Source organism: Haliotis rufescens, unplaced genomic scaffold (assembly GCF_023055435.1).
Source record: "Haliotis rufescens isolate VD_foot unplaced genomic scaffold, xgHalRufe1.0.p SCAF_18, whole genome shotgun sequence".
In the NCBI taxonomy this organism is placed as follows: Eukaryota; Metazoa; Mollusca; class Gastropoda; order Lepetellida; family Haliotidae; genus Haliotis; species Haliotis rufescens.
Genome location: NW_025963868.1, coordinates 31,432,553 through 31,457,251, shown reverse-complemented (window position 1 = coordinate 31,457,251; position 24,699 = coordinate 31,432,553). Strand labels below are relative to the sequence as shown.

At 40.9% G+C, this 24,699-nt stretch overlaps 1 protein-coding gene and 1 long non-coding RNA gene across 2 annotated transcripts; one reads left to right on the top strand and one right to left on the bottom strand.

Annotated features, from left to right (window-relative positions):
* Positions 1 to 7,501: 7,501 nt before the first annotated feature.
* On the top strand, positions 7,502 to 12,356 carry LOC125381565 (WSC domain-containing protein 2-like). The gene is made up of 3 exons (XM_048398609.1): positions 7,502 to 7,629; positions 9,964 to 10,106; positions 11,925 to 12,356. Exons 1-3 carry the CDS (start codon positions 7,515 to 7,517, stop codon positions 12,069 to 12,071), a joined length of 405 nt encoding a protein of 134 aa, XP_048254566.1. The 5' UTR covers positions 7,502 to 7,514; the 3' UTR covers positions 12,072 to 12,356.
* Positions 12,357 to 21,216: 8,860 nt separating this feature from the next.
* Positions 21,217 to 22,742, bottom strand: LOC125381566. Its single transcript, XR_007221909.1, has 2 exons — positions 22,678 to 22,742; positions 21,217 to 21,716 (listed from the first exon to the last, which is right to left on the bottom strand). It is a non-coding gene; the product is annotated as an uncharacterized LOC125381566 (long non-coding RNA).
* Positions 22,743 to 24,699: the final 1,957 nt, after the last annotated feature.

Here is a 24,699-nt window from a genome sequence, read left to right as displayed (position 1 = left end):
GTTGTTGTTGTTGTTGTTGTGTTGTCAAAGTGTTGTTTTAGCTACCCTTATTTTATTACTGTAATACAATTGCTTGGCTCAGCCGCTTGTGTGTTTGCTCTGATTTAATTAATCAGATCTTTGTTAGCGCAGATTTGGCTCATTTCATCATGTTTATTGTCGTTTATTGGTACAATTAGTTGTTAGTAGTAAACCTGTGAAGCTGTTACCACATTTTCATTATTATTTCTTGTTTAATGACACCCCTGATCATTGGAGCACTTCAGAACAAATTATTGTTTAATTATTTCCTTGGTGCTTTCCTTTATAACGTTTGTAGATTTGTTTTTAATAAAGTTGTATAGTAATCAGCTTTATCATGTTGTCAACTTGTCACCTGCTTGTAAGAACCACGGCCGTGCTGACTGGTTTCACCAGTGATGGATATGTGCGACCTGCATCACTTCAGGCTTTCCTCCCACATGAAGTTGATACTCCGTGTTATGACTGAAATGTTCAAAACGGCGTCAACTTCCTCAGTTTGGTCTCGGACTGCATTGGGGAGTGGTTTTCACTTTTAAAAACAAATGTAAAGCTCAATACACCAAATTCCTTTCCTTCGTACAGCAAAATAGGGGTCCTACTATTTAACGTCCGGGGGCGTCCGGAACGTCCAGGAGGTTTCATCAGACGTCCGGGAGTTTAATAATACAGTGCAGTCAGTCAATAAATCATGTCTTTCTAAGTTTGGTAAGATCGTGAGAATATCAACTGGCGTACAAATAAATAGAACACACAGCAAAATAAAAAAAACAAAAACGCGTACAAGTAACCATGGTAACAAGGTACACAAATAGTTAATAGGCCATGAAGTGTTTTTTTATCCAACAAAGCGGATTTAATGGTAATTACAGAAAAAAATGTTTAAATAATGTTTCGATTGTTACTTAACTCTCCCGCTCACTATGTCACGTACGTATCCCAAGTATAGTTGACGTAATGGCGTAGCGAGGTCACAGACTGACCATTGGGATCGAACATAAGACCTAAGTAGAAGCTCTGGAGTGAGTGAGTGAGTGAGTGAGCATGGTTTTACGCCGCTTTTAGCAATAGTCCAGCAATATCACGGCGGGGGACACCAGAAATAGGCGTCACACATTGTACCCATGTCGGGAATCGAACCCGGGTCTTCGGCGTGACGAGCGAACGCTTTAACCACTAGGCTACCCTACCGCCCCCTGACCATATGGGATCGAACATAAGACCTAAGTCTTACTGTGTGTAGAGCCTTTATCACACAGACACCCGTAGGAATCGACCATGAGTGTGACCGGGGGATCCAGGGACCATAGGTCCCGAGTCTCGTGAGTCGACCGCCACCCTGGCTGTGTCTCTCCCCATACCAGTACTTGCTTAACTTAGTGTGGGTTTTAACGTGTGCTTCCGACATATGCGTATTTCGCGCACAGCAAAGTATACAGTCAGTGTTATACATGATAGTGAATGCATTGACAGTAGTAAACATTCTGATTGGACAATGTACGCAATGAATTTTTTAGTTTCATTTGAATGGACTTATGCATAAATGTCAATCAAGTCTATCTAATATATAATGATGCTGAGACTTGACATGCATGATGAGTGAGTGAGTGAGTGAGTCTGGTTTTACGCCGCTTGTAAGAATATTCCAGCAATATCACGGCGGGGGACACCAGAAATGGCCTTCACACATTGTACCCTTGTCGGGAATCGAACCCGGGTCTTCGGCGTGACGAGCGAACGCTTTAACCACTAGGCTACCCGACCTCCTCAATGACAAGTGATGGACATCGTCTAATTTTATAATAGTACTTTTACTGTTTGACATCAGTGCGCCAGGTTTATGACTTATCATTTAAATTTATATATTATTTATGCTTATAAATGATGTATACACGTAAAAGTAGTTGAATGACATTGTCCGGTTGGGTGCGAGTCTGCTCCGCAATGAAAATATAAGCAGTATTGTTTTGAGTCTGAAGGTCTACATAATATATATAGGTATGACGCTACTATATACATCGAGAAATTACATGTACGGTAATACACAATATCGCGAGTGTAAGGTGTATACAAAGATTCGTGCTAAATAATATACACGCTAAAACGTCATAAAATACAACATCATGAATATGACAATTCGTGACATACATTATCAAGACAACACTGACAGTTTTGTGCTGGTAAGTGTATATGTTCAGTTCTAACTCTCTACCTGGTGAAGATCCGGGGTAGAATAGGTCTTCAGCAACCCATGCTTGCCGTAAAAGGCGGCCATGCTTGTCGTAAGAGGCAACTAATGGGATCGGGTGGTCAGGTTCGCTGACTTGGTTAGTGCATGTCATCGTATCCCAATTGTGTGGATCGATGCTCATGATGTTAATCACTGGATTGTCTGGTCCAGACCCGATTATTTACAGACCGCTGCTATATGGCTGAAATATTGGTGTGTGCGGCGTTAAACAACAAACAACTGTTCGAACTTTCCCAGCAATCGCCAACTTCCAATTCTAGCTTTTGTGCAGGATAGTATTGTTCTTAAATTCTTAAATTGACTTGCAAAACTGATGATTCGCTTCTCTCCACATCGGGTTTGGTCAAAGCTGCTACGAAGCCCTTCTGAATAGCATCTACATGCAACTCACAAGAAAGAGAAAATTCACATAAACCGGTGGTGAAAGTAAACTGGCACGTAACTCACATGATAAATGTCCCTGCTCTGGTCCTCATTCCCATATTCTCTCCGAAATCTTACTTTTCCATTTTCCTTTTCTTGGGGGATGAGGAAGAAGTTTACTTCAAGGTCTGGCGATTTGCAAAATTGGCAACAAAACCCACTTCAAATAGATTAACAAAATATCGCGATCATTAAATAACTAAGAAAGATGCATGTGTGCTCATACATATAGAGTGAAAACAAGCCATTCCGCCGATGAAGAATTTTGCTTATTTAATGACAAAAATTGCAAAGTTCATTGTTCAGGAAATGTCCATTTATATTGCGTTAAACATCGTCATTGAGTTGTGATCACGTGGTTACAATCGGGGAAAGAATCTACAGTCAGGTGAGGACTACAGGACAAAACATATGTGCCCTTTCCTACAGACGTTGTGCGTTTAAATATGGAGAAGCATCTGTTTCTTAAACAATTAAGCTCTTTAAACATTAAACACAATACTCATCTCAAACCAAAATCACCCCCCCCCCCCCCCCCCCACACACACACACACACACACCCACCCACCCCACCCCCCACCAAATTCCTTAAATATCAAATGGTAATTCTATTCCCTAATGCAGGTCTGACTTTGATTGCGTCAAGTATTTCGTGTTTTTAATTCAATAGAGCAGAAAAAGCTAACTTAGATCCAAACAAATCGCTGAGAAATCAGAAATGTAAATGATGATCACCTGTAGCCTTCACATTTCTCAAAATGTCAATTTACGTCCAATTCCTTATGCAGATTACAGCCGTTGATTCTTATTTCCAAAATGTACGCTAACGGACATAATATTTAAATTGTCGCGGTAGTAAGTGCTTGAGAAATGCAGTATTTATGTCGTTAAGAATGATAAATATATCAAGGGAGACAACTCTTCAGACATTGCGTATATATAGGCTGTGAAAGCGAAGTTTATCATTGCCGGAGTAACGGTTGGGTGTTGGTATTAACCTTAACTCAACTAAAGAAATCTGAAACAAATCAACTAATTTATCAACAGCAATATAATGAATTACGAAGGAAATATGACACTTACAAATCTATATTTACAGATGGATCCAAGGATGGTGACACTGTTGCAAGCGCCACTGTCATTGGGTCTAGGACTGTCTCATCCAGATTACCTGATAACTGTTCTATTTTCACAGCAGAAGCAAATGCTATTTTAACAGCACTTAAATATATCAACAGCCAAACTAAACATAAACAGTACATATTTGTTTCAGATTCTCTTTTTTGCCTTCAGACTATTACAAACCTTTAATGCACACATCCACTTTTAATTGAAATTGTTGAATTGTTTAATGATCTTGCTACTGGCCAATACGACATCGTGTTCTGTTGGTTACCCAGCCATGTTGGGATTATAGGTAACACAATGGCCGATGCTGCTGCAAAAACAGCACTCAACAAATCTGTGACACCACTTCTGATCCCGTGCACTGATTATAAACCTGTTATAAGATCTTACATCAAAGATCTTATACATAAGAAGTGGGACACCCAAGTAGGTATCAATAAATTACATGCAATAAAACCATATACTGGTTACACTTGGGTTGTCAGTCCAGATTTGAAGAGGTCATAGCACGACGATGTCGTATTGGCCACAGTAGGTATACTCATGAATTTATTTTAAAAGGTGAGGATCCTCCATTCTGCATACCTTGTGATGAAAGAATCACGGTCAAGCATGTCCTGCTGGATTGTATTGATTTTTCCGTCACAAGGGATCAATATTTCAAAGCATCGTCTATTAAGGATCTTTTTACTAGTATCAAATCCCGTTTAATTATAGATTTTATAAAGCATATTGAATTGATTGCAAAATTTTGATTAATAATATTGTATAAAAACTATGTTTTAAATTTGGTAGATTAAATTAACAACTGCGATTGTTAGTGGCTATATCCTCGAAGGGGGTTAAAGTACAGTACAAATATTGTCCCCCAGAGAGGATAATTAAGTTCCATTTCTTTCAAAGTAAATTGATAGCTATCACAATTTTAATGGTAGTATATTTGTTAGTTTTAACTGATGGTTAATATTGACTACAATCGCCAGCGACTGAAGGGATGGTGTAAATCCTGCTGGGGAGCCGTGCAGGTAGCAAAAGCATCGTACGTCCCCTCGGTCCCTAGTATGGTGGCCTAACTTTGGTTGCTGGCGATCTATAACCCGTTTTTATATTGTGTTGTTGAATTGTAGTGTATTCTTTTATATACTCTCAAACTAGTTTTAACTAACATCTGTGGTATTCTAGTTATTGTATTGTCCTTTGGCGACAGGTATTTTACAAATTTGTAATCAAATGTTTGACTTTATCTCGTCACGATATGGCTGCAATTTTGCCGATGTGACGTTAAATTTTAACTCACTCACTCACTCCAATGTCACAGAACGACGTTATTTTGAGGGAAACTCACTGGTTAGAAACTTCCAAGCGTCCATAAGGAGTAGTTTTCCATCCAATGACCATATACCAATGGCCAATGGATACAACGCTACTTTCTCCAACGAGAACGTCCATAGTTATTATATCTATTTAAAACAAGTGTAAATGTCGTTTCCGTTTCTCTGATTGGTTATTGCGAGAGAAACCATATGAGATGTAGCAGGACGTGGAGTCATCCCACAGATGTCATCCTTACCTTGTCAGCTTAACCTCTTTGGTCATGTGGACAAGGCGTCCGACCTCGGATCAGAAGGTCCGTGGTTCGAATCCCATCACGGGACTCGGATATTTTATGGCCTCAACACAGAGCTTCCGCAGCTCCTCCGTGTCTCCCAGTCTCCTTTCATCTTTCATCCTCGTTAGTGACTTAAATTCCCTTTGACAATCAGCCATTGAAGGACAAGTCGCCAACCGAGAAGGCCATTGCAGGTTGAACGCAGCACTGGACACACGTAATTGACTGATGGTGAGATGAGTGAGTGAGTGAGTGAGTTGGGTTTAACGCCGCTTTTAACAGTATTCCATTTATATCGCGGCGTGTCAGCTTAATGTGGGAGGAAAGCCCGAAGTGATGCAGGTCTCAGACGTTTACCACTTCGGTGAAACCCACGGGCATGGTACGGTGCTAACAAACCTAGAAACATAATCGGGGCGAACCGGGATTCGAACCACAACCATAGGTTTCTGGCGTGCCCAAGGGACGCTACTCTGCACAGCTAATCGCGGCGCCTTAGACGACTGGGCCACTCGTGCCCCCGATGGTGAGATTAGGTGATGTATATTTTTTTTTAGTTGAAAGACAAATGAAGTTAGACATTAAAATTTACAAATTGTCAGTGAAGGAGCAACCATTTCATTACTGGTGGGGGTTTCTGAAAATAATAATCACATCCCTGTTTTACGGAAAGTTTGTGCCTCGCATTGTGTAGTCCTCGCCACCTGAAATAGATTAACAAAATATCGCGATTATTCAATAACTACGAAAGACGCATGTGTGCTAATACATATGGAGTAAAAACAAACCATTTCACCGAAAAGAATATTACTTACTGTAATGACAAAAAATGCAAAGTGCACTGTTCAAGAAATGTCCATTTATATTGCGTTAAACATCGTCATTGAGTTGAGATCACGTGGTTACAATTCGGGAAAGAATCTGCAGTCAGGTGATGACTACAGGACAAAACATATGCGCCCTTTTCTGCAGACGTGGTGCGTTTACATATGGAGAAGCATATGTTTATTAAACAATTAAGCTCTTTAAACATTAAGCACAATACTCATCTCAAACCAAAATTCCACTAATGCAGGTCTGATTTTGATTGCGCCATGCGTGCGCATGCGCACAAGTATTTTGTGTTTATAATTTAATGGAGCAGAAAAAAGCTAACTTAGATCCAAACAAATCGCTGAGAAATCAGAAATGTAAATGAAGATCGCCTGTAGCCTTCACATTTCTCAAAATGTCAATTTACGTCCAATTCCTTATGCAGATTATAGCCGTTGACGCTTATTTCCAAAATGTACGCTAACGGACATAATATTTGAACATTTTTCGGGATTCTTGGCATTTATTTTAAAGGTAATCGTGGGGAAAATAATGTGTATACGGTGTTTTCTCGTGTGTTCTAACAGTTGATGTCAATAATAACCAGACACCCTAACATTCACGCATATGACATGTGACTCGTGCGGCGATTCTTACGTTTTATAATGCCTAAAATAAACTGTGCGAGTTTGATACCCGAACACGCTTGCCTACCTATCAACTAAGTTATTGCAGACAAAAAATAGAAAAATATTTAGTTCAGTTAAGACATTATAAAAATGATTGTATCAAGCCCTTTTTTCCCATGTTGTCACGTTTGAGTTATGCTTTTAGAAGCTCGTGCGTTTCTTTGCTTAAAAATGACATTAATTATTTAGTACTGAATGGTATTATATTCATCCTTTACATAGCATTTATGTGCTATTATTGTGTTGCCATCATAAATACTATCTTGTATTTATTTTCTGTAGAATAGATACAGTGATCAATAGTTAATCAAGGTAATCGACACGTCCAGTTAAATATTTGATTGGTTATCTATCAGTTCTGCTTGTAGTGATAACATAAATATTTCGGAAAAATCACTTTGTGCTTCAAGACTCCCGCGGAGCAAAAGTGAAAATGCTCAACAGCGCTTCAATCTGTGGTCTTTTATTTACTTTTTCCGTTTACGCCATTGCTAACCAAAATACAATCAGGAAAGGAACCGATACCGTGCAGCTGACAGATGGCATGCACTTTAAAGTAGCCAACAGGTTGACATGTGCTATGAGTTGCTGCAAAACACTCAGTAGTTGCGGCTTCTTCTTTTCGAAAGCTGGACGTTGTCAGTGTCTAAAGGAGTACGGGGGCTATGAAATATGGACAGCAAACCTCAAGAGAAGTAAGTTATTATGTTTCTATGTGTGTATGACTTTACGCCGCCTTTAGCAATATTCCAGTGCTATCATGGCGGGGGATACTAGAAATGGGCTTCACACATTGTACCCGGGTCTTCAGCGTGACGAGCGAAAGCTCTAATCACTAGGCTACCCGAGGTAAGCAATACGTTCTGAAACATTGCACGTCATACGGGGGCTGATTAAAAAGCTCTTAGCCTAGGAAACAAAACCATAAATTGTCAAAGCGTTTTTAATATTATTTTCTACATAATCTTCCTGCTTTTCAATACACACCTCATATTGATAGTGAATCTTTTCAATTCCTGTCAGTAAGCAGTTTTCTGAAGCCATCTTGAAATACCCAGGTATCAGGTAATCGTTGTCATCATAGCGCTTTCCACATATGTGTTCTTTAAGTTAAGTAAACCGGTGAAAATTACTTTATGCCAGGTCTGGCAAGTTCTGAGGGTGAAGAAGGTCTTCGAACCCACATTGTCGCACAGCAGCCTTTGCAAGTCGAGAAGCGTGAGAAGAGGCATTGTCATGAAATAGAAGAACTCAATCTGTCAGCATTCCTTGCCGCTTTTCATTGGTAGAATCTCTCAGGCGGCGAGGGGCGGTCGGGTAGCCCAGTGATTAAAGCATTCGCTCGTCACGCCGAAGACCCGGGTTCGAATCCCGACATGGGTACAATGTGTGAAGCCCATTTCTGGTGTCCCCCGCCGTGATGTTGCTGAAATATTGCTAAAAGCGGCGAAAAACCAAACTCACTCACTCACTCACTCAGGCGGTGAAGCAAATCAGCATAGTAGGCACCGTCGCTGTAATCGTCTTTTTACTTTCTACGTAATCAACAAGGATCACACCCATTGCACCCCAGAATACAGTGGCCATAACTTTCTTCACTGATCTTGACGTCTTGAATTTCTTTGGTGCCAGAGAAGTGGGATGGTGCCATTCCATGGATTGACATTTTGACTCGGGATCATGGTGGTAGACCCATGTTTAATCTCCCTTTAATAATCCCTTTTTTGAATTTGACGCAATTCTCCTCAATTACCTCTAAATTTCCTCTGTCATCGGACAGTATATATCTCCTGGTTGAATATTCCTTGATTGAAGATGAGGGACGTGGCTTGTTCTCCCAGCCTTAAACATAGCTGCCCAACGTTTAACAGCGGAATAGCTAGGGCACTTATCCCCATGCGGTCATGAATATCCCAGGTAGTACTATTCTCTGAAGTCAAAAGCTTAATGACTGATTGGTACTCATTCTTTTCATTTTCTGTGTTCATTTGGACCCCAATCACGTTCACCGGTCTGATACTTATATACTAACGGCTTCAACAGACCAAGTAGATTTGCAATGAACTACCCAAACAATGCACTACTTTGACTGGTTCACTTTGTTGTGGTCCATAGTTGAAAGGTTGTCAGGCTTAGAACTTTTTGACCAGCCTCGTATTTATTTTCATGATTTGGTTGGTTGGTTGGTTTGTTGTGATACACCGCCCTCAGCAATATTCCAGCTATATGACGGCGGTCTGTAAATAATCGAGTCCAGACAATCCAGTGATTAATACCATGAGCATCGATCCACGCAATTCGGATCGATGACATGCATCAACCAAGTCAGCGAGCCTGACCACCCGATCCCGTTAGTCGTCTTTTACGACAAGCATAGTCGCCTTTTACGGCAAGCATGGGTTGCTGAAGACCTATTCTACCCCGGAATCTTCACGGGTCATATTTTCATGAAAACGAGATACTTAAAGATGAATTTGTTTGGCGTGGACGATTTAGACTGATTTGAATGCACTGAATTAGTCTTTAATGCTCTGGAATCCCAGCCTGTTGTCTGCACTATGAATGTCTTTAAAGGAAAGAAAACCTGAATACATACTATCGTTACGCGTATATTACTCAAAACATTTTGTAATCACAGTTAATCCGCATTAGTATATATTTGAGCTGATTTCAAATTATGGCTAAATTTACTAAAAACCACCAAGGAATAAACGCATAGTGTTAAACGTCTCTGGGTACCGTGCTGGGAGCAGTGATGTCTCTTTGAGAGCCTCATGATAATTAAATATTATGTCATATTTTGTAAAACAAAAATATTATGTGTTAGCCAACTAGTTTTAAAAGAATATCTGTTATATGATGATGTTTGTTTTGTTGCTTGTTTTACTATTTTCATTTTATTTTCTAAACATTACTCTTGTGATAATACCCTTTTATTAATTTACCACGCAAAACAACATTCCATCCGCCTGTCATAACCAATGACTTTATATTCCCTCCCTCATGCGATCAAACATTTGTTCATACAGTTAGTGCATCGTACATTGGATGTTACCACGATGACTTTGACCGAGTACTTCCACACGGTATCATGCAGAACGTGACAGACCTGACAACTGAAACCTGCATGCAGCACTGCCATAGCATCAACTACATCTACTTTGGAACTGAGGTAGGCAAACACAGTTACTCTTATAGAGCTCCATGGGAAGACATGTTTTAAAATAGGTGTTATCTGCTTCACAGTCAATTGTGCATGTTTGTATTCACCCACAATCATGGAATGTCACCTAGTCCAACAATCTATATACAATTAGGCCCTGACTGTTACTTGACTAACCATCGATCCCAATTCCAGGACTACTCTCCTCACCAGGTCATCCGTGAAGATCTGGGGTAGAATAGGTCTTCAGCAACCCATGCTTGCCGTAAAAGGCGACTATGCTTGTCGTAAGAGGCGACTAACGGTATCGGGTGGTCAGGCTCCCTGACTTGATTCATGCATGTCATCGTATCCCAATTGCATCCACTACATATACTTTGGAACTGAGGTAGGCAAACACAGTTACTGTTTATAGAGCTCCATGGGAAGACATGTTTTAAAATAGGTGTTATCTGCTTCACAGTCAATTGTGCATGTCTGTATTCACCCACAATCATGGAATGTCAACTTAGTCCAACAATCTATATACAATTAGGCCCTGACTGCTACTTGACTAACCATCGATCCCAATTCCAGGACTACTCTCCTCACCAGGTCATCCGTGAAGATCTGGGGTAGAATAGGTCTTCAGCGACCCATGCTTGCCGTAAAAGGCGACTATGCTTGTCGTAAGAGGCGACTAACGGTATCGGGTGGTCAGGCTCCCTGACATGATTGATGCATGTCATCGTATCCCAAGTGCATCAACTACATATACTTTGGAACTGAGGTAGGCAAACACAGTTACTGTTTATAGAGCTCCATGGGCAAGCATGTTTAAAAATATGTGTTATCTGCTTCACAGCCAATTGTGCATGTCTGTATTCACCCACCATCATAAAATCGTCCCCTTAGACCACGATCTACATTCTGCAATACGGTAAGCCCTGACTGCTTATTGCTGAAAAAACAATGTTATTATTTTGGGTGCATATAAAATTTTGGAACTGATAATTACGCCTAACATTACTGTATTGCGGCGACATGTATATAATATGCATAAGTAATCGATGGTGAGTGAGTTACTATGACACCAATATCATACCTAGGGATCTTCCGAATTTCGGAGTGTTTTGGTATTACCCAGAATGTGAGTGAGTGAGTTGTGTTTAACGCCGCTTTTAACAGTATTCCAGTCATATCGCGGCGTGTCAGCTTAATGTGGGAGAAAAGCGTGTGTGAGTTGTGTTTAACGCCGCTAACCTGGTTCTTCATTGGTAGATATATGAGTGAGTTAGGGATTGGATTTAACACCGCTTTTAACAGTATTCCATTTATATCGCGGCGTGTCAGCTTAATGTGGGAGGAAAGCCCGAAGTGGTGCAGGTCTCAGACGTTTACCACTTCGGTGAAACCCACGGGCACGGGTATGGTGCTGACAAACCTAGAAACATAATCGGGGCTAACCGGGATTCGAACCCACAACCACAGATTTCTTTTAGTCTGAAGTCTGATGACGTTTAGCATGCTGTCAATGTCTGTGACCAGCTTTACAAATCACCACTTTAGAAAGATGTTGTTCCAATATCGTTTTGAAACATCATGGTTATAGTTCAGAAAGGACATCGGTTTGAGAAATAATTTTTTTGCAGGATATTTAATGGTGATTGTTAAGTGACGTCGAAAGAATGTATGCTCTCTATTAAGGAAGAATATATGGATGTCAACTTCTTTTTTATGAGGAACACAACGTTTCGGAGTACATGCTTACTCCTTCATCAGGTGAATGATGCTCTCTATTGTTTCTTATGCCACATGGCAAGTGATGCTTACTTTCTCTGATTACAGTGCACAAGTCAATGCTTCTGCGGTCATGTTATCAAACCTGGGCACGCCAAGGTACCCGACAAGGAATGCAACATGCCATGTGCTGGTGACAGCAGCTTGCTGTGTGGAGGATACTTTAGGACATCCATCTATAAGATTAACATTTAAAGTACCGTGTACACCACTATAAGCCTTCCCTTTGAACTATTTCAGCCATATTGTGACGAGAAGTTTTACATAAACAATACATGCATTTAGCCTTCATGAAAAACCTGTCATCGATAGACCCGAGCAGGATTTATACAACCCCCTTGTTTCTGCGATAGTTTCAACAAAATTGTGAACCATTTAACCAATCTAAGTTACTAGTTAGCGCTACCAATTTAAGAAAAAGTATCGCACTTTGTGCGCTAACAATTATCAGTTGATTTAATTTCTTAGAAGAAAACATTATTGAATGATCTAATGCAAAGTGAGACACCAAATCAGGTATAAATAAATGACCAAAAATACAATAAAACTACTGAATTGTGTAGTCAGTCAAGATTTAGAGAGGTCATTTTTTAGATGAATACACAATGCCTTTGAGAGGGGGGACAAATAGTGTTGGCGATTAAATGCCTCATTCTGAGAATGTGGTTAAGAATTCCGGATCGGAACTAACGCCCCAAAGTACTAGTATTTTTGGTGTGATGGCAGTTAATAACTTTTTAATCCTCTGATACTATATTTAATGAAACAAAACTGATATTCTTAATGTTGTACTGTTCATTGTTGATAGATTTTTATGTGCTGTTTAATTATACTAATGTATAGCATATTCTAGTCACGCTGTGGCTGACATATTTACGATCTGACTGCACAATTGACCGCACTCACTCCATCCGATGTCTATACACATCCCTGCCGTCAAGATGGTCTCATCTGTAAACAGTATGCTGTCCTAGTCTTGTCTTCTGATCCGCAGATGCTATCAATACCAATCTAGGCGTGCATGACGGTGATATGGAAGCATAATAGGGCGCCGTGCATAAACATGCACGTGCAAACTGTGAATCACCACCTATATGTATTTTCAGAATAAATTTATTTTTCATTGATGCACAGTTACTTTTGTCAATTAGTATGTAAGTATGGATCAGGTTCATCATAGGTGATCGTGACAAAGTTTGTATATGTGATTACCATACATGATTCTAAAAATGCCATGGCAATTACAAACGAATGAAATTAATACTTATTCAGAAGAGAATTGACCATTGTTGCCTGATACAATTTAATTATCTTAGTGATCAATCATATTTTCATATTTGGAGGGCATAGTCCATTCCAAACACATTTTTACATTAAATACTTGATGATGTGAATATCTGATTATTATCAGCAGAGCTACAGATAAGCTGCGGATTTGCGTACAAAACTCCCATAAAATATTCAAAACCCAATTTGTTTCAATTAACTTCCGTACAGAAACGCATGCATTAAATGATAAGCTCAATTGTATAAAAACAGCTCGCGTAAATTCCCAATGAAGTTTTCTTCAGCATGCATACACTGGAGCTAATTTCCGGACCACAATTACATGCTAATTTACTTTCCGAGTCAAGCCTATATTTAGAACCGTTATATATACTCAACAACAAAAGTTTCTGTAACACAAATATTTTAGTGTATTTTTCAAGCAAGTACAGTTTGATTTCAATATTGTAGTACATGTATGAAATCAAGTCACAAAAACGCAACTGCTACAGAAAAGCATGCATTCCATGCAAACGTTGACTTTTATGCAAGCCCCATGCATGTCACTACCGAAGAATGGATATAAAAACATGTGCGTTAACGGGATTCCATATGCATTGTTTAGCATCGTGCTGACAACAACCACTCAGAAAAACAACAAAATTACGCAATTTTTCAACATTACGAAATGCCACGCCTGTCCGAAAATGTGCGTTTGCGAGCTATAGGTATGCTTGAAGCAGGATCGAGTCAACGTGATGTTGCAAGACAAGTTAACGTCCACAGAAACACCATTTGGTGTTTATGGCAACGTTGGCAACAGACGAATGGAGTCAGAGACCATCCTCGGAGTGGCAGGCCACGCCTAACCAATAATTGACAAGACAACTGGATTCGAACAACACACCTACGAATTCGATTCCAGCCAGCAACAGTGACTGCAAGAAGCAGCCTTCGACGAATATCTTCACAAACCGTACGTCGCCGCCTCAGATGTGCAAGGATTGTCACCAGAAGACCCGCCACACGTCCCATTTTGACAGGAAACCGCCGTCAAGCACGTCTACAGTGGTGCAGACAGCATCTACGCTGGACGGCCATGCAGTGGGCACAAGTTATATTCACTGTTCTATTCACCTCAGCCACAGCGATGGACGGATTCGAGTGTACCGACGTCGAGGTGAACGTTACAATTACAGCAAGACAGAGGACCCGTTTAATGGTGGTAGAGGGAAATCTCAATGGACAGCGCTACCGAAACGACATCATCGGCTCTCTTGTTCTACCGTTTATGCGTCGTCATTGCCCAGGCATTACCTTTCAGCATGACAACGCCCGGCCTCATATTGCTCTACTTGTTCAGGATTCTCTTCAACAAAACAACGTGAATGTCATCTCCTGGCTGGCTCGCTCCCCTGATCTCTCACCAATCAAGCACATGTGGGATGAGATAGATGGATATGCGCCTTTGACGTCAACCACGTGTTCCGCAGACACTCCAGGAACTTCGAAACATGCTCCAGCAGATATGGACCGATATCCAACAGGACTTTGTGCGACGCCTGGTCCATTCCATCAGATGAAGATGTGTTGCTTGCATAGCAACCAGAGGTGGACACCCACGCTATTGATTTTTGTGAATTGACATTTTGGCATGTTCATGTTTTTTTTATGAAATCACGCATTTTCTGTCAGTATGGCAAATTAAACCATTTGAACACTTACAGGAGTCTTTTATCAGTTAAAAAACAAAAAAACAACATAATTTTGCATTAGACTCTAAATCTTATTCAATGTCACAGGAACTTTTGTTGCTCAGTATACCTCGAAAAATTATTATTATTTTTTTAAATCTGAAAAAGGTGTACTCATTTTGGACAAAACCCTTTAGATTGATACATAGATGAGTGACAAAATATAGGTCACCCAATGAAAATTGTAATAACCTAATTAAAATAGAAACCTTAGAGTAAAAACTCAATTGCTCAAAACGTTATTTGGAGCTCTGAATTATTTTGCCAACACAGCACTATGCAAGAGTCAAGCAAGTATAGTAAAGTTGGTAATAACTGATACATTTTTATGAGGTTCAGGTGTTGATGTGTAGCCATGACAGAGGTTCAGGTGTTGATGTGTAACCATGACAGAGGTTCAGGTGTTGATGTGTAACCATGACAGCGGTTCAGGTGATGATGTGTAACCATGACAGAGGTTCAGGTGTTGATGTGTAACCATGACAGGGGTTCAGGTGTTGATGTGTAACCATGACAGAGGTTCAGGTGATGATGTGTAACAATGACAGGGGTTCAGGTGTTGATGTGTAACCATGACAGACGTTCAGGTGATGATGTGTAACAATGACAGAGGTTCAGGTGATGATGTGTAACCATGACAGAGGTTCAGGTGATGATGTGTAACCATGACAGAGGTTCAGGTGATGAAGTGTAACCATGACAGAGGTTCATGTGTTCATATGTAACCATGACAGAGGTTCAGGTGATGATGTGTAACCATGACAGAGGTTCAGGTGATGATGTGTAACCATGACAGAGGTTCAGGTGATGAAGTGTAACCATGACAGAGGTTCATGTGTTCATATGTAACCATGACAGAGGTTCAGGTGATGATGTGTAACCATGACAGGGGTTCAGGTGTTGATGTGTTACCATGACAGAGGTTCAGGTGATGATGTGTAACCATGACAGAGGTTCAGGTGATGATGTGTAGCCATGACAGAGGTTCAGGTGATGATGTGTAACCATGACAGAGGTTCAGGTGATGAAGTGTAACCATGACAGAGGTTCAGGTGATGATGTGTAACCATGACAGAGGTTCATGTGTTCATATGTAACCATGACAGTGGTTCAGGTGTTGATGTGTAACCATGACAGCGGTTCAGGTGACGATGTGTAACCATGACAGAGGTTCAGGTGTTGATGTGTAACAATGACAGAGGTTCAGGTGTTGATGTGTAACCATGACAGAGGTTCAGGTGTTGATGTGTAACAATGACAGCGGTTCATGTGATGATGTGTAACCATGACAGGGGTTCAGGTGTTGATGTGTAACCATGATAGAGGTTCAGATGATGATGTGTAATAATGACAGAGGTTCAGGTGCTGTGTAACCATGACATAGGTTCAGGTATTGATGTGTAACCATGACAGAGGTTCAGGTGATGATGTGTAGCCATGACAGAGGTTCAGGTGATGATGTGTAACATTGACAGAGGTTCAGGTGATGATGTGTAGCCATGACAGAGGTTCAGGTGATGATGTGTAACCATGACAGAGGTTCAGGTGATGAGTAATCATGACAGAGGTTCAGGTGATGATGTGTAACCATGACAGAGGTTCAGGTGATGATGTGTAACCATGACAGAGGTTCAGGTGATGATGTGTAACCATGACAGAGGTTCAGGTGATGATGTGTAACCATGACAGAGGTTCAGGGGATGATGAGTAATCATGACAGAGGTTCAGGTGATGATGTGTAACCATGACAGAGGTTCAGGTGATGATGTGTAACCCTGACTGAGGTTCAGATGATGATGTGTAACAATGACAGAGGTTCAAGAACTGTGTAACCATGATAAAGGATGAGGTGATGATGTGTTACCATGACAGAGGTTCAGGTGATGATGTGTAACCATGACTGAGGTTCAGGTGATGATGTGTAATCATGACAGGGGTTCAGGGCATGAAGTGTAACCATGACAGAGGTTCAGGTCATGAAGTGTAACCATGACAGAGGTTCAGGTGAAGAATAATCATGACAGAGGTTCAGGTGTTGATGTGTAGCCATGACAGAGGTTCAGGTGTTGATGTGTAACCATGACAGAGGTTCAGGTGATGATGTGTAACCATGACAGAGGTTCAGGTGATGAAGTGTAACCATGACAGAGGTTCATGTGTTCATATGTAACCATGACAGAGGTTCATGTGATAATGTGTAACCATGATAGAGGTTCATGTGATGATGTGTAACCATGACAGAGGTTCAGATGATGATGTGTAACAATGACAGAGGATCAGGTGCTGTGTAACCATGACAGAGGTTCAGGTGATGATGTGTAACCATGACAGAGGTTCAGGTGATGATGTGTAACCATGACAGAGGTTCAGGTGATGATGTGTAACCATGACAGAGGTTCAGGTGATGATGTGTAACATTGACAGAGGTTCAGGTGATGATGTGTAACATTGACAGAGGTTCAGGTGATGATGTGTAACCATGACAGAGTTCATATGATGTGTAATCATGACCGAGGTTCAGGTGATCATGTGTAACCATGACAGAGGTTCAAGTCATGAAGTGTAAGCATGGCAGAGGTTCAGGTAATGAGTAATCATGACAGAGGTTCAGGTGATGATGTGTAACCCTGACTGAGGTTCAGATGATGATGTGTAACCATGACTGAGGTTCAGGTGCTGATGTGTAACCATGACTGAGGTTCAGGTGATGATGTGTAACCATGACAGAGGTTCAGGGCATGAAGTGTAACCATGACAGTGGTTCAGGTCATGAAGTGTAACCATGACAGAGGTTCAGGTGAAGAATAATCATGACAGAGGTTCAGGTGATGATGTGTAACCATGACAGAGGTTCAGGTGCCGTGTAACCATAAAAGAGGATGAGGTGTTGATGTGTAACCATGACAGAGGTTCAGGTGATGATGTGTAACCATGACAGAGGTTCAGGTGCTGTGTAACCATGACTGAGGTTCAGGTGATGATGTGTAATCATGACATAGGTTCAGGGCATGAAGTGTAACCATGACAGAGGTTCAGGTCATGAAGTGTAACCATGACAGAGGTTCAGGTGAAGAATTATCATGACAGAGGTTCAGGTGATGATGTGTAACATTGACAGAGGTTCAGATGATGATGTGTAACCATGACAGAGGTTCATATGATGTGTAATCATGACCGAGGTTCAGGTGTTGATGTGTATCCATGACAGAGGTTCAGGTGATGATGTGTAACCATGACAGAGGTTCAGGTGATGTGTAACCATGACAGAGGTTCAGGTGATGATGTGCAACCATGACAGAGGTTCAGGTGATGATGTGTAACCATGACAGAGGTTCATGTGATGTGTAATCATGACTGAGGTTCAGGTGTTGATGTGCAACCAGGACAGAGGTTCAGGTGATGACGGCAACCATGACAGAGGTTCAGGTGATGATGTGCAACCATGACAGAGGTTCAGGTGATGACGTGTAATCATGACAGAGGTTCAGGTGGTGTGTAACCATGATAGAGGTTCATGTGATGTGTAACCATGACAGAGGTTCATGTGATGATGTGTAACCATGACAGAGGTTAATATGATGTGTAATCATGACCGAGGTTCAGGTGATGATGTGTAACCATGACAGAGGTTCAGGTGATGATGTGTAACCATGACAGAGGTTCAGGTGATGTGTAACCATGACAGAGGTTCAGGTGATGTGTAACCATGACATAGGTTCATCTCATTTGTAATCATGAGAGAGGTTCAGGTGATGATGTGTAACCATGACAGAGGTTCGGGTGATGATGTGTAACCATGACAGAGGTTCAGGTGATGATGTGTAGCCATGACAGAGGTTCAGGTGATAATGTGTAACCATGACAGAGGTTCAGGTGATGATGTGTAACCGTGACAGAGGTTCAGGTGATGATGTGTAACCATGACAGAGGTTCAGGTGATGATGTTTAACCATGACAGAGGTTCAGGTGATGATGTGTAACCATGACATTGGTTCAGGTGTTGATGTGTAACCATGACAGAGGTTCATCTGATTTGTAATCATGACAGAGGTTCAGGTGATAATGTGTAACCATGACAGAGGTTCAGGTCATGAAGTGTAACCGTGACAGAGGTTCAGGTGATGATGTGTAACCATGACAGAGGTTCAGGTGATGATGTGTAACCATGACTGAGGTTCAGATGATGATGTGTAACCATGATAGAGGTTCAGGTGATGATGTGTAACCATGACAGAGGTTCAGGTGATGATGTGTAACCATGACTGAGGTTCAGATGATGATGTGTAACCATGACAGAGGTTCAGGTGAGGATGTTTAGCCATGACAGAGGTTCAGGTGATAATGTGTAACCATGACAGAGGTTCAGGTGATGATGTGTAACCTTGACAGAGGTTCAGGTGATGATGTGTAACCATGACAGAAGTTCAGGTGATGATGTGTAGCCATGACAGAGGTTCAGGTGATGATGTGTAACGATGACAGAGGTTCAGGTGATGATGTGTAACCATGACAGACGTTCAGGTGATGATGTGTTACCATGACAAAGGTTCAGGTGATGATGTGTAACCATGACAGAGGTTCAGGTGATGATGTGTAACCATGACAGAGGTTCAGGTGATGATGTGTAGCCATGACATAGGATGAAATGATCATGTGTAACCATGACAGAGGTTCAGGTGATGATGTCTAACCATGACAGAGTATCAATTGATGATGTGTAACCATGACAGAGGATCAAGTGATGATGTGTAACCATGACAGAGGATTAAGTGATGATGTGTAACCATGACAGAGGATCAAGTGATGATGTGTAACCATGACAGAGGATGAAATGATGATGTGTAACCATGACAGAGGTTTGGGTGATGATGTGTAACCATGACAGAAGTTCAGGTGATGGTGTGTAACCATGACAGAGGTTCAGGTGATGATGTGTAGCCATGACAGAGGTTCAGGTGATGATGTGTAACCGTGACAGTGCAGAGATGTACAAGTTATAAATTTGATTCATGTGGGGTACGAGTTATAAATGTGGTTCATGTGGTGTACAAGTTATAAATGTGGTTCATGTGGTGTAAAAGTTATAAATGTGGTTCATGTGGTGTAAAAGTTATAAATGTGGTTCATGTGGGGTACGAGTTATAAATTTGGTTCATGTGGTGTACAAGTTATAAATGTGGTTCATGTGGGGTACGAGTTATAAATGTGATTCATGTGGTGTAAAAGTTATAAATGTGGTTCATGTGGTGTACAAGTTATAAATGTGGTTCATGTGGGGTACGAGTTATAAATGTGATTCATGTGGTGTAAAAGTTATAAATGTGGTTCATGTGGTGTACAAGTTCTAAATGTGGTTCATGTCGGGTACGAGTTATAAATGTGATTCATGTGGTGTAAAAGTTATAAATGTGGTTCATGTTGTGTACAAGTTCTAAATGTGGTTCATGTGTACAAGTTCTAAATGTGGTTCCAGGCGGCAGCAGTGGTACAGCTCTGCACTATGGCATCCAGGCAATGAAGGACTTCGGCTTCGGTGAATGTGTGTGTATGTGTGTGAGAGAGAGAGTTGTGGGCTGTATCTTGGTTATATCACAGCGTGTCAGATAGATGTGGGAGGAACAGGATGTAACGCAGGTGAATGCCATGAACTCGGGTCTGGAACCATACTCATTGTCAAACTAAGATTCTAACCCCGATCACAGAGATTCTGGAGAGCCGTCTCACGTTATCTGCCCCGCATACTTCAGACCAACCTGTTGATTGGGGGAATAGGTCAATATTTAATTGACAATAAATTCTTTATGTGTTAAGACATTGTAAAAATACCTCAAAATCCCCCAAACGTTTTTTTTCTTCTTTTTTAACTTTAAGATAGCTGCTACAACTAAAGGTCGTGCGAATTTACAGTGCAAGTCCTTTTCAGTTGTGATATAACGCTCAAAGTCGTTTGACTTCCAGTCACCGTGTAAGTACAGCCTCCCCTCGGAAGGAATGTCCACTGTAATCTTGAGGTGAACCCACATGCCGCTAGCACACGGCCCAACGCCTTGACAAACATATCGTGAGTCACACAGTCAACCCGAGCTGTGTCTAAGAATGAGAACACATGGCATGTCACCGGTATCATGTTCTGGACCTGGCGAAGAGATTGTAAAGCTGTTACTGGACACAAGAGTGAGCTGGCCACGTTACACAAGGGAACTTGCAGAATCCTTGACCAAACTGGATAGTTTTGCTATGTCTAATTGTTAAGAGCACTTTATCACTACACCATGTGACGTCACGAATACACAACTTGTGAGTGGTTTGGATTTTCCACATTGTAGGGCAACAGAGTCGATTTTCTTAAAAATGTGAAAAGCCCACCACACAGGATGACCAGGAAGCTATGTTGAAGAGTGAGGTCAGGTCTAATTTTTGACGTATCTTCAGAAGAATAGCAGGCGTGATCGGTAACTTCTGTGCTGGTGGTTACCTTCTAATCTCATTGCTTACCGCAATATAAGATTGGTGCAAGTTTACGAAGCGCATAGTGAGACGGTAGCCAGTATATATATCTTTCTCTTGGCATTCGTGACCAACTCCTGTTATTCCGGGACAAGCCGAATATTGTAGGTTACGGAAAGGGGCGAGTGGAGAGCAGCGACACCAAGCGAAGGATGCGGGAAACAGTCTAGGCTAGTGCTGTTGAGGAGCTTCCTTCCTCTATTTAAATACAAGGTAGCACTGGGAACGAGGCATCGCTGTGAGGAGCTAGGACTAGCTGCATCGAGACTTGTCTTGACGTGTTGACAGGGGCCGGAGCTCGTCCACGCATTTCCTAGTAATACAACACAGTAAGTGTCGACGGATTTTTGCTTGTCTGTAATCATCACTGTGTGACTATTTATTGTCGGGTTGAATTTGAGAACGAATAGTTAAGTGTTTATATTAATATAGACGCGATGTTGGTAACTGAGAAGCCCAGTGGCGTCAGGAAGAACAAGTACTATATATGTTTCTTGGTCCCGTTGTTACAGAATGGCGAAATCCAACAGATAACATAAACAAGGGATACATTACTTTTTACTACAATGATCGGTGCATGTAGACTATTTTTACAAAGTGTAACATGAATTTGTCATGGTTCTCCCACTTTACTAAAACATACTGATATTTGGTGCTTTTGGAGGTGGCAGAGGGGCTCAAAATGTATCTGTAAATATCTGTCATGCACACATTGTTCAAACTGAAACCCATAATGTTGTGAGTCGCGTAGCTTAGGTACAATCCTGAATCATGTTTCTCAAGGAGAGTTACCTCCCTTATGCTAAGCGTACTGTATGTTTACTCCTTTGCCCTGACACGTCAATTATTCACGCTGTACTAAGTCCTCACATATCGCTACATGAAAAACCAGGTCAACATTCACGCCTGCCCCCTTGATAACAGTGATAACGTGTTAAGGATAATAATTTATAGTTAAGTTTTATAGTTTTAGAAAAAAAAATGTCATTATGATTCACTCATTTCATATGTACACATGTCATTATACGTGTGAGACATACATATGGTTTCTTTAAAAACAATGTTTACGCATAACTCATTACTCATATCATAGAGTTTGTCCCCCTTTTATCATAATGCCCGACTAACAAGGACATATTAAGTGTACAGATGTACAGTTAGGAATGGTTTAACCTTTAGCCTGCTGATATCTTTTAAAACTGACATCAAACAAAAACAACACCAAATAAAGCATGGTAGGCACGGCATGCAATAATGGTACCAATACTCACCACTATTACTGCAAATATTCTACCTTTGGAAAGTTGCCATGACTCGCCGAACCGAGAGCTGAGAGCAGTCTTAATAGTGGGTGACCGTAGTCCTTCTCTTAGACTTGTTTGCCCTAGAGAAATAACTTGTGCCGCCGCTGTGCTCCGTCTCTCATATCACACTTTACCTTTGGCGCAAGTTGACGCAAGTTGGATATACGCGGCATAAACACAGCTATATTTAACACTGTTTTTTCCAGCGTCTTGTTCTTCCCCGCCCTGAAGGCAGGGAAGTATACATGAACCGTTACTTTTGTAGCGTGTATCTCGACATGTTAGTTTATTTGAAATTTCAAGCCACGCATTTACCTAAACGAAACATACAAATCATGTTCGTGAAATGTTGATGCTATTCTTTTGCAGCAATAAGAGATACTTCAAAATCGTCTTGCAATTCTGAGACTTAGTCACGTTTCCTAATGCAGATAACCCATGACAATTGTCATTTTCTTTTTAAAAGAACTAAAAATGTTAAGGGTAAATATATATATATCTCATATTAACCGGTCTATATTTTGCAAGAATAAACTATTGTGCATTGAGCGATTATCTCCTTTAGCTATATGCGCAGTAAAGAGCTTTATCACGCGCTGACCTTGCAATGCTGTACATCTTATCTTATACAAGCTGTATCACAGAGCGTGAGTCATTATCTCCCTTACCCGAACAGCTCTGTTATGCACTACCTTTGCAATGTATAGTATGTTATTCAGGTCAGAATTTAGGTCAAGGCTGTCACGCACACTCAATCTTTCAACTTCACATTGCCGTTGCAACATATTGTACAACACGATTAAATAACAGGCTTCTATAAAGTATGATTTTGTTCAACAAACAACAAATGTAAAACAATGGGTTTGATATGATAAATTTGCAATTTGTTGTTTTCATGATCACATGTATGACCCTTGCTGGCCATAGTTGAGCACAGTATTGTTTCAAATAGTTCACTTTATGTAATGTACAAAATTAACAGTTTCCGTATACTTACCCGCCTTCAGGGCGGGGAAGTATGATTCATACCATTTCATGCGGCGGTTAACGGTTCTGCATGGTTTATTGCTTTGACAGTTTTTGAAACTTCCGGCAGAGATTATATACCCGTATATGTTCTTTGCTTCTGGATACATAGGAAATCAACAGGTTGGTCTGCAGTAGTAGTATAGGTAATGGGGGTTCTGGACCACTTCCACTGGAGCCGGATTTATATACCTATACTGCTACTACAGAGGGAATTTTTTATGCCAAAATGATTATGCGATTCAATGATAGTCATAAGTTGTATTAAACGAAACATCAATATTAATTAATTATGGATAAAATTTACTATAGCCCATGAGGATATTGGAAAGGTGTAGGAGCAATAAAAAAATTAGCCACCACGGCTAAGGCTTCTAAAGATGTGGCCAAGGATTGGTTAGAGAAACAAGCGATGTGGCAGATATATTTACCGGCACCGCGTTTTATACCGAGGAAGAAGTTTGATATTTTTACAAGGAATGAAGTTCATCAGGCTGACCTCTTGTTTCTTCCCCACGATAAGGTAAAATGCAAAACGTATAAATACGCTTCAACAGTAGTGGATGTGGCTAGTTGATACAAAGAGGCTGAGCCATTAACCTCGAAAGAATCAACAGAGGTAGCTAATGCACTGAGACGCATATATAAACGCGGACTGCTAAAATGGCCTAAGCTATTTCAAGTAGATCCCGGTCGCGAGTTTATGAGATCGGTAACTAAACTGTTAACAAAGCACGATGTCGAAATCGTCCGTGGTGAAAGAAAGGCCCACCACAGTCAAGCTATCGTTGAAAGATTTAACAGGACATGAGCGGAACGTTTGTTTGGCTATCAGTATGGGATCAAAATGAAATCGGAACGATTAAGATCAACCGAATGGGTGACACGATTATAAGCCGTTGTATCAGCGCTGAATAATGAAGTAACGAGATTAATAGGGAAGAAACCATCCGATGCTTTTAAAAT

What these genes read in the sequence shown, in the direction of transcription:
- LOC125381565 (XM_048398609.1), top strand. Translation starts at nt 7,515, where the DNA reads ATGAGTTGCTGCAAAACACTCAGTAGTTGCGGCTTCTTCTTTTCGAAA. An exon ending in GACAGCAAACCTCAAGAGAA is followed by an intron (nt 7,630 to 9,963) that starts GTAAGTTATTAT and finishes TTGTTCATACAG; the next exon opens with TTAGTGCATCGTACATTGGA. An exon ending in ACATCTACTTTGGAACTGAG is followed by an intron (nt 10,107 to 11,924) that starts GTAGGCAAACAC and finishes CTCTGATTACAG; the next exon opens with TGCACAAGTCAATGCTTCTG.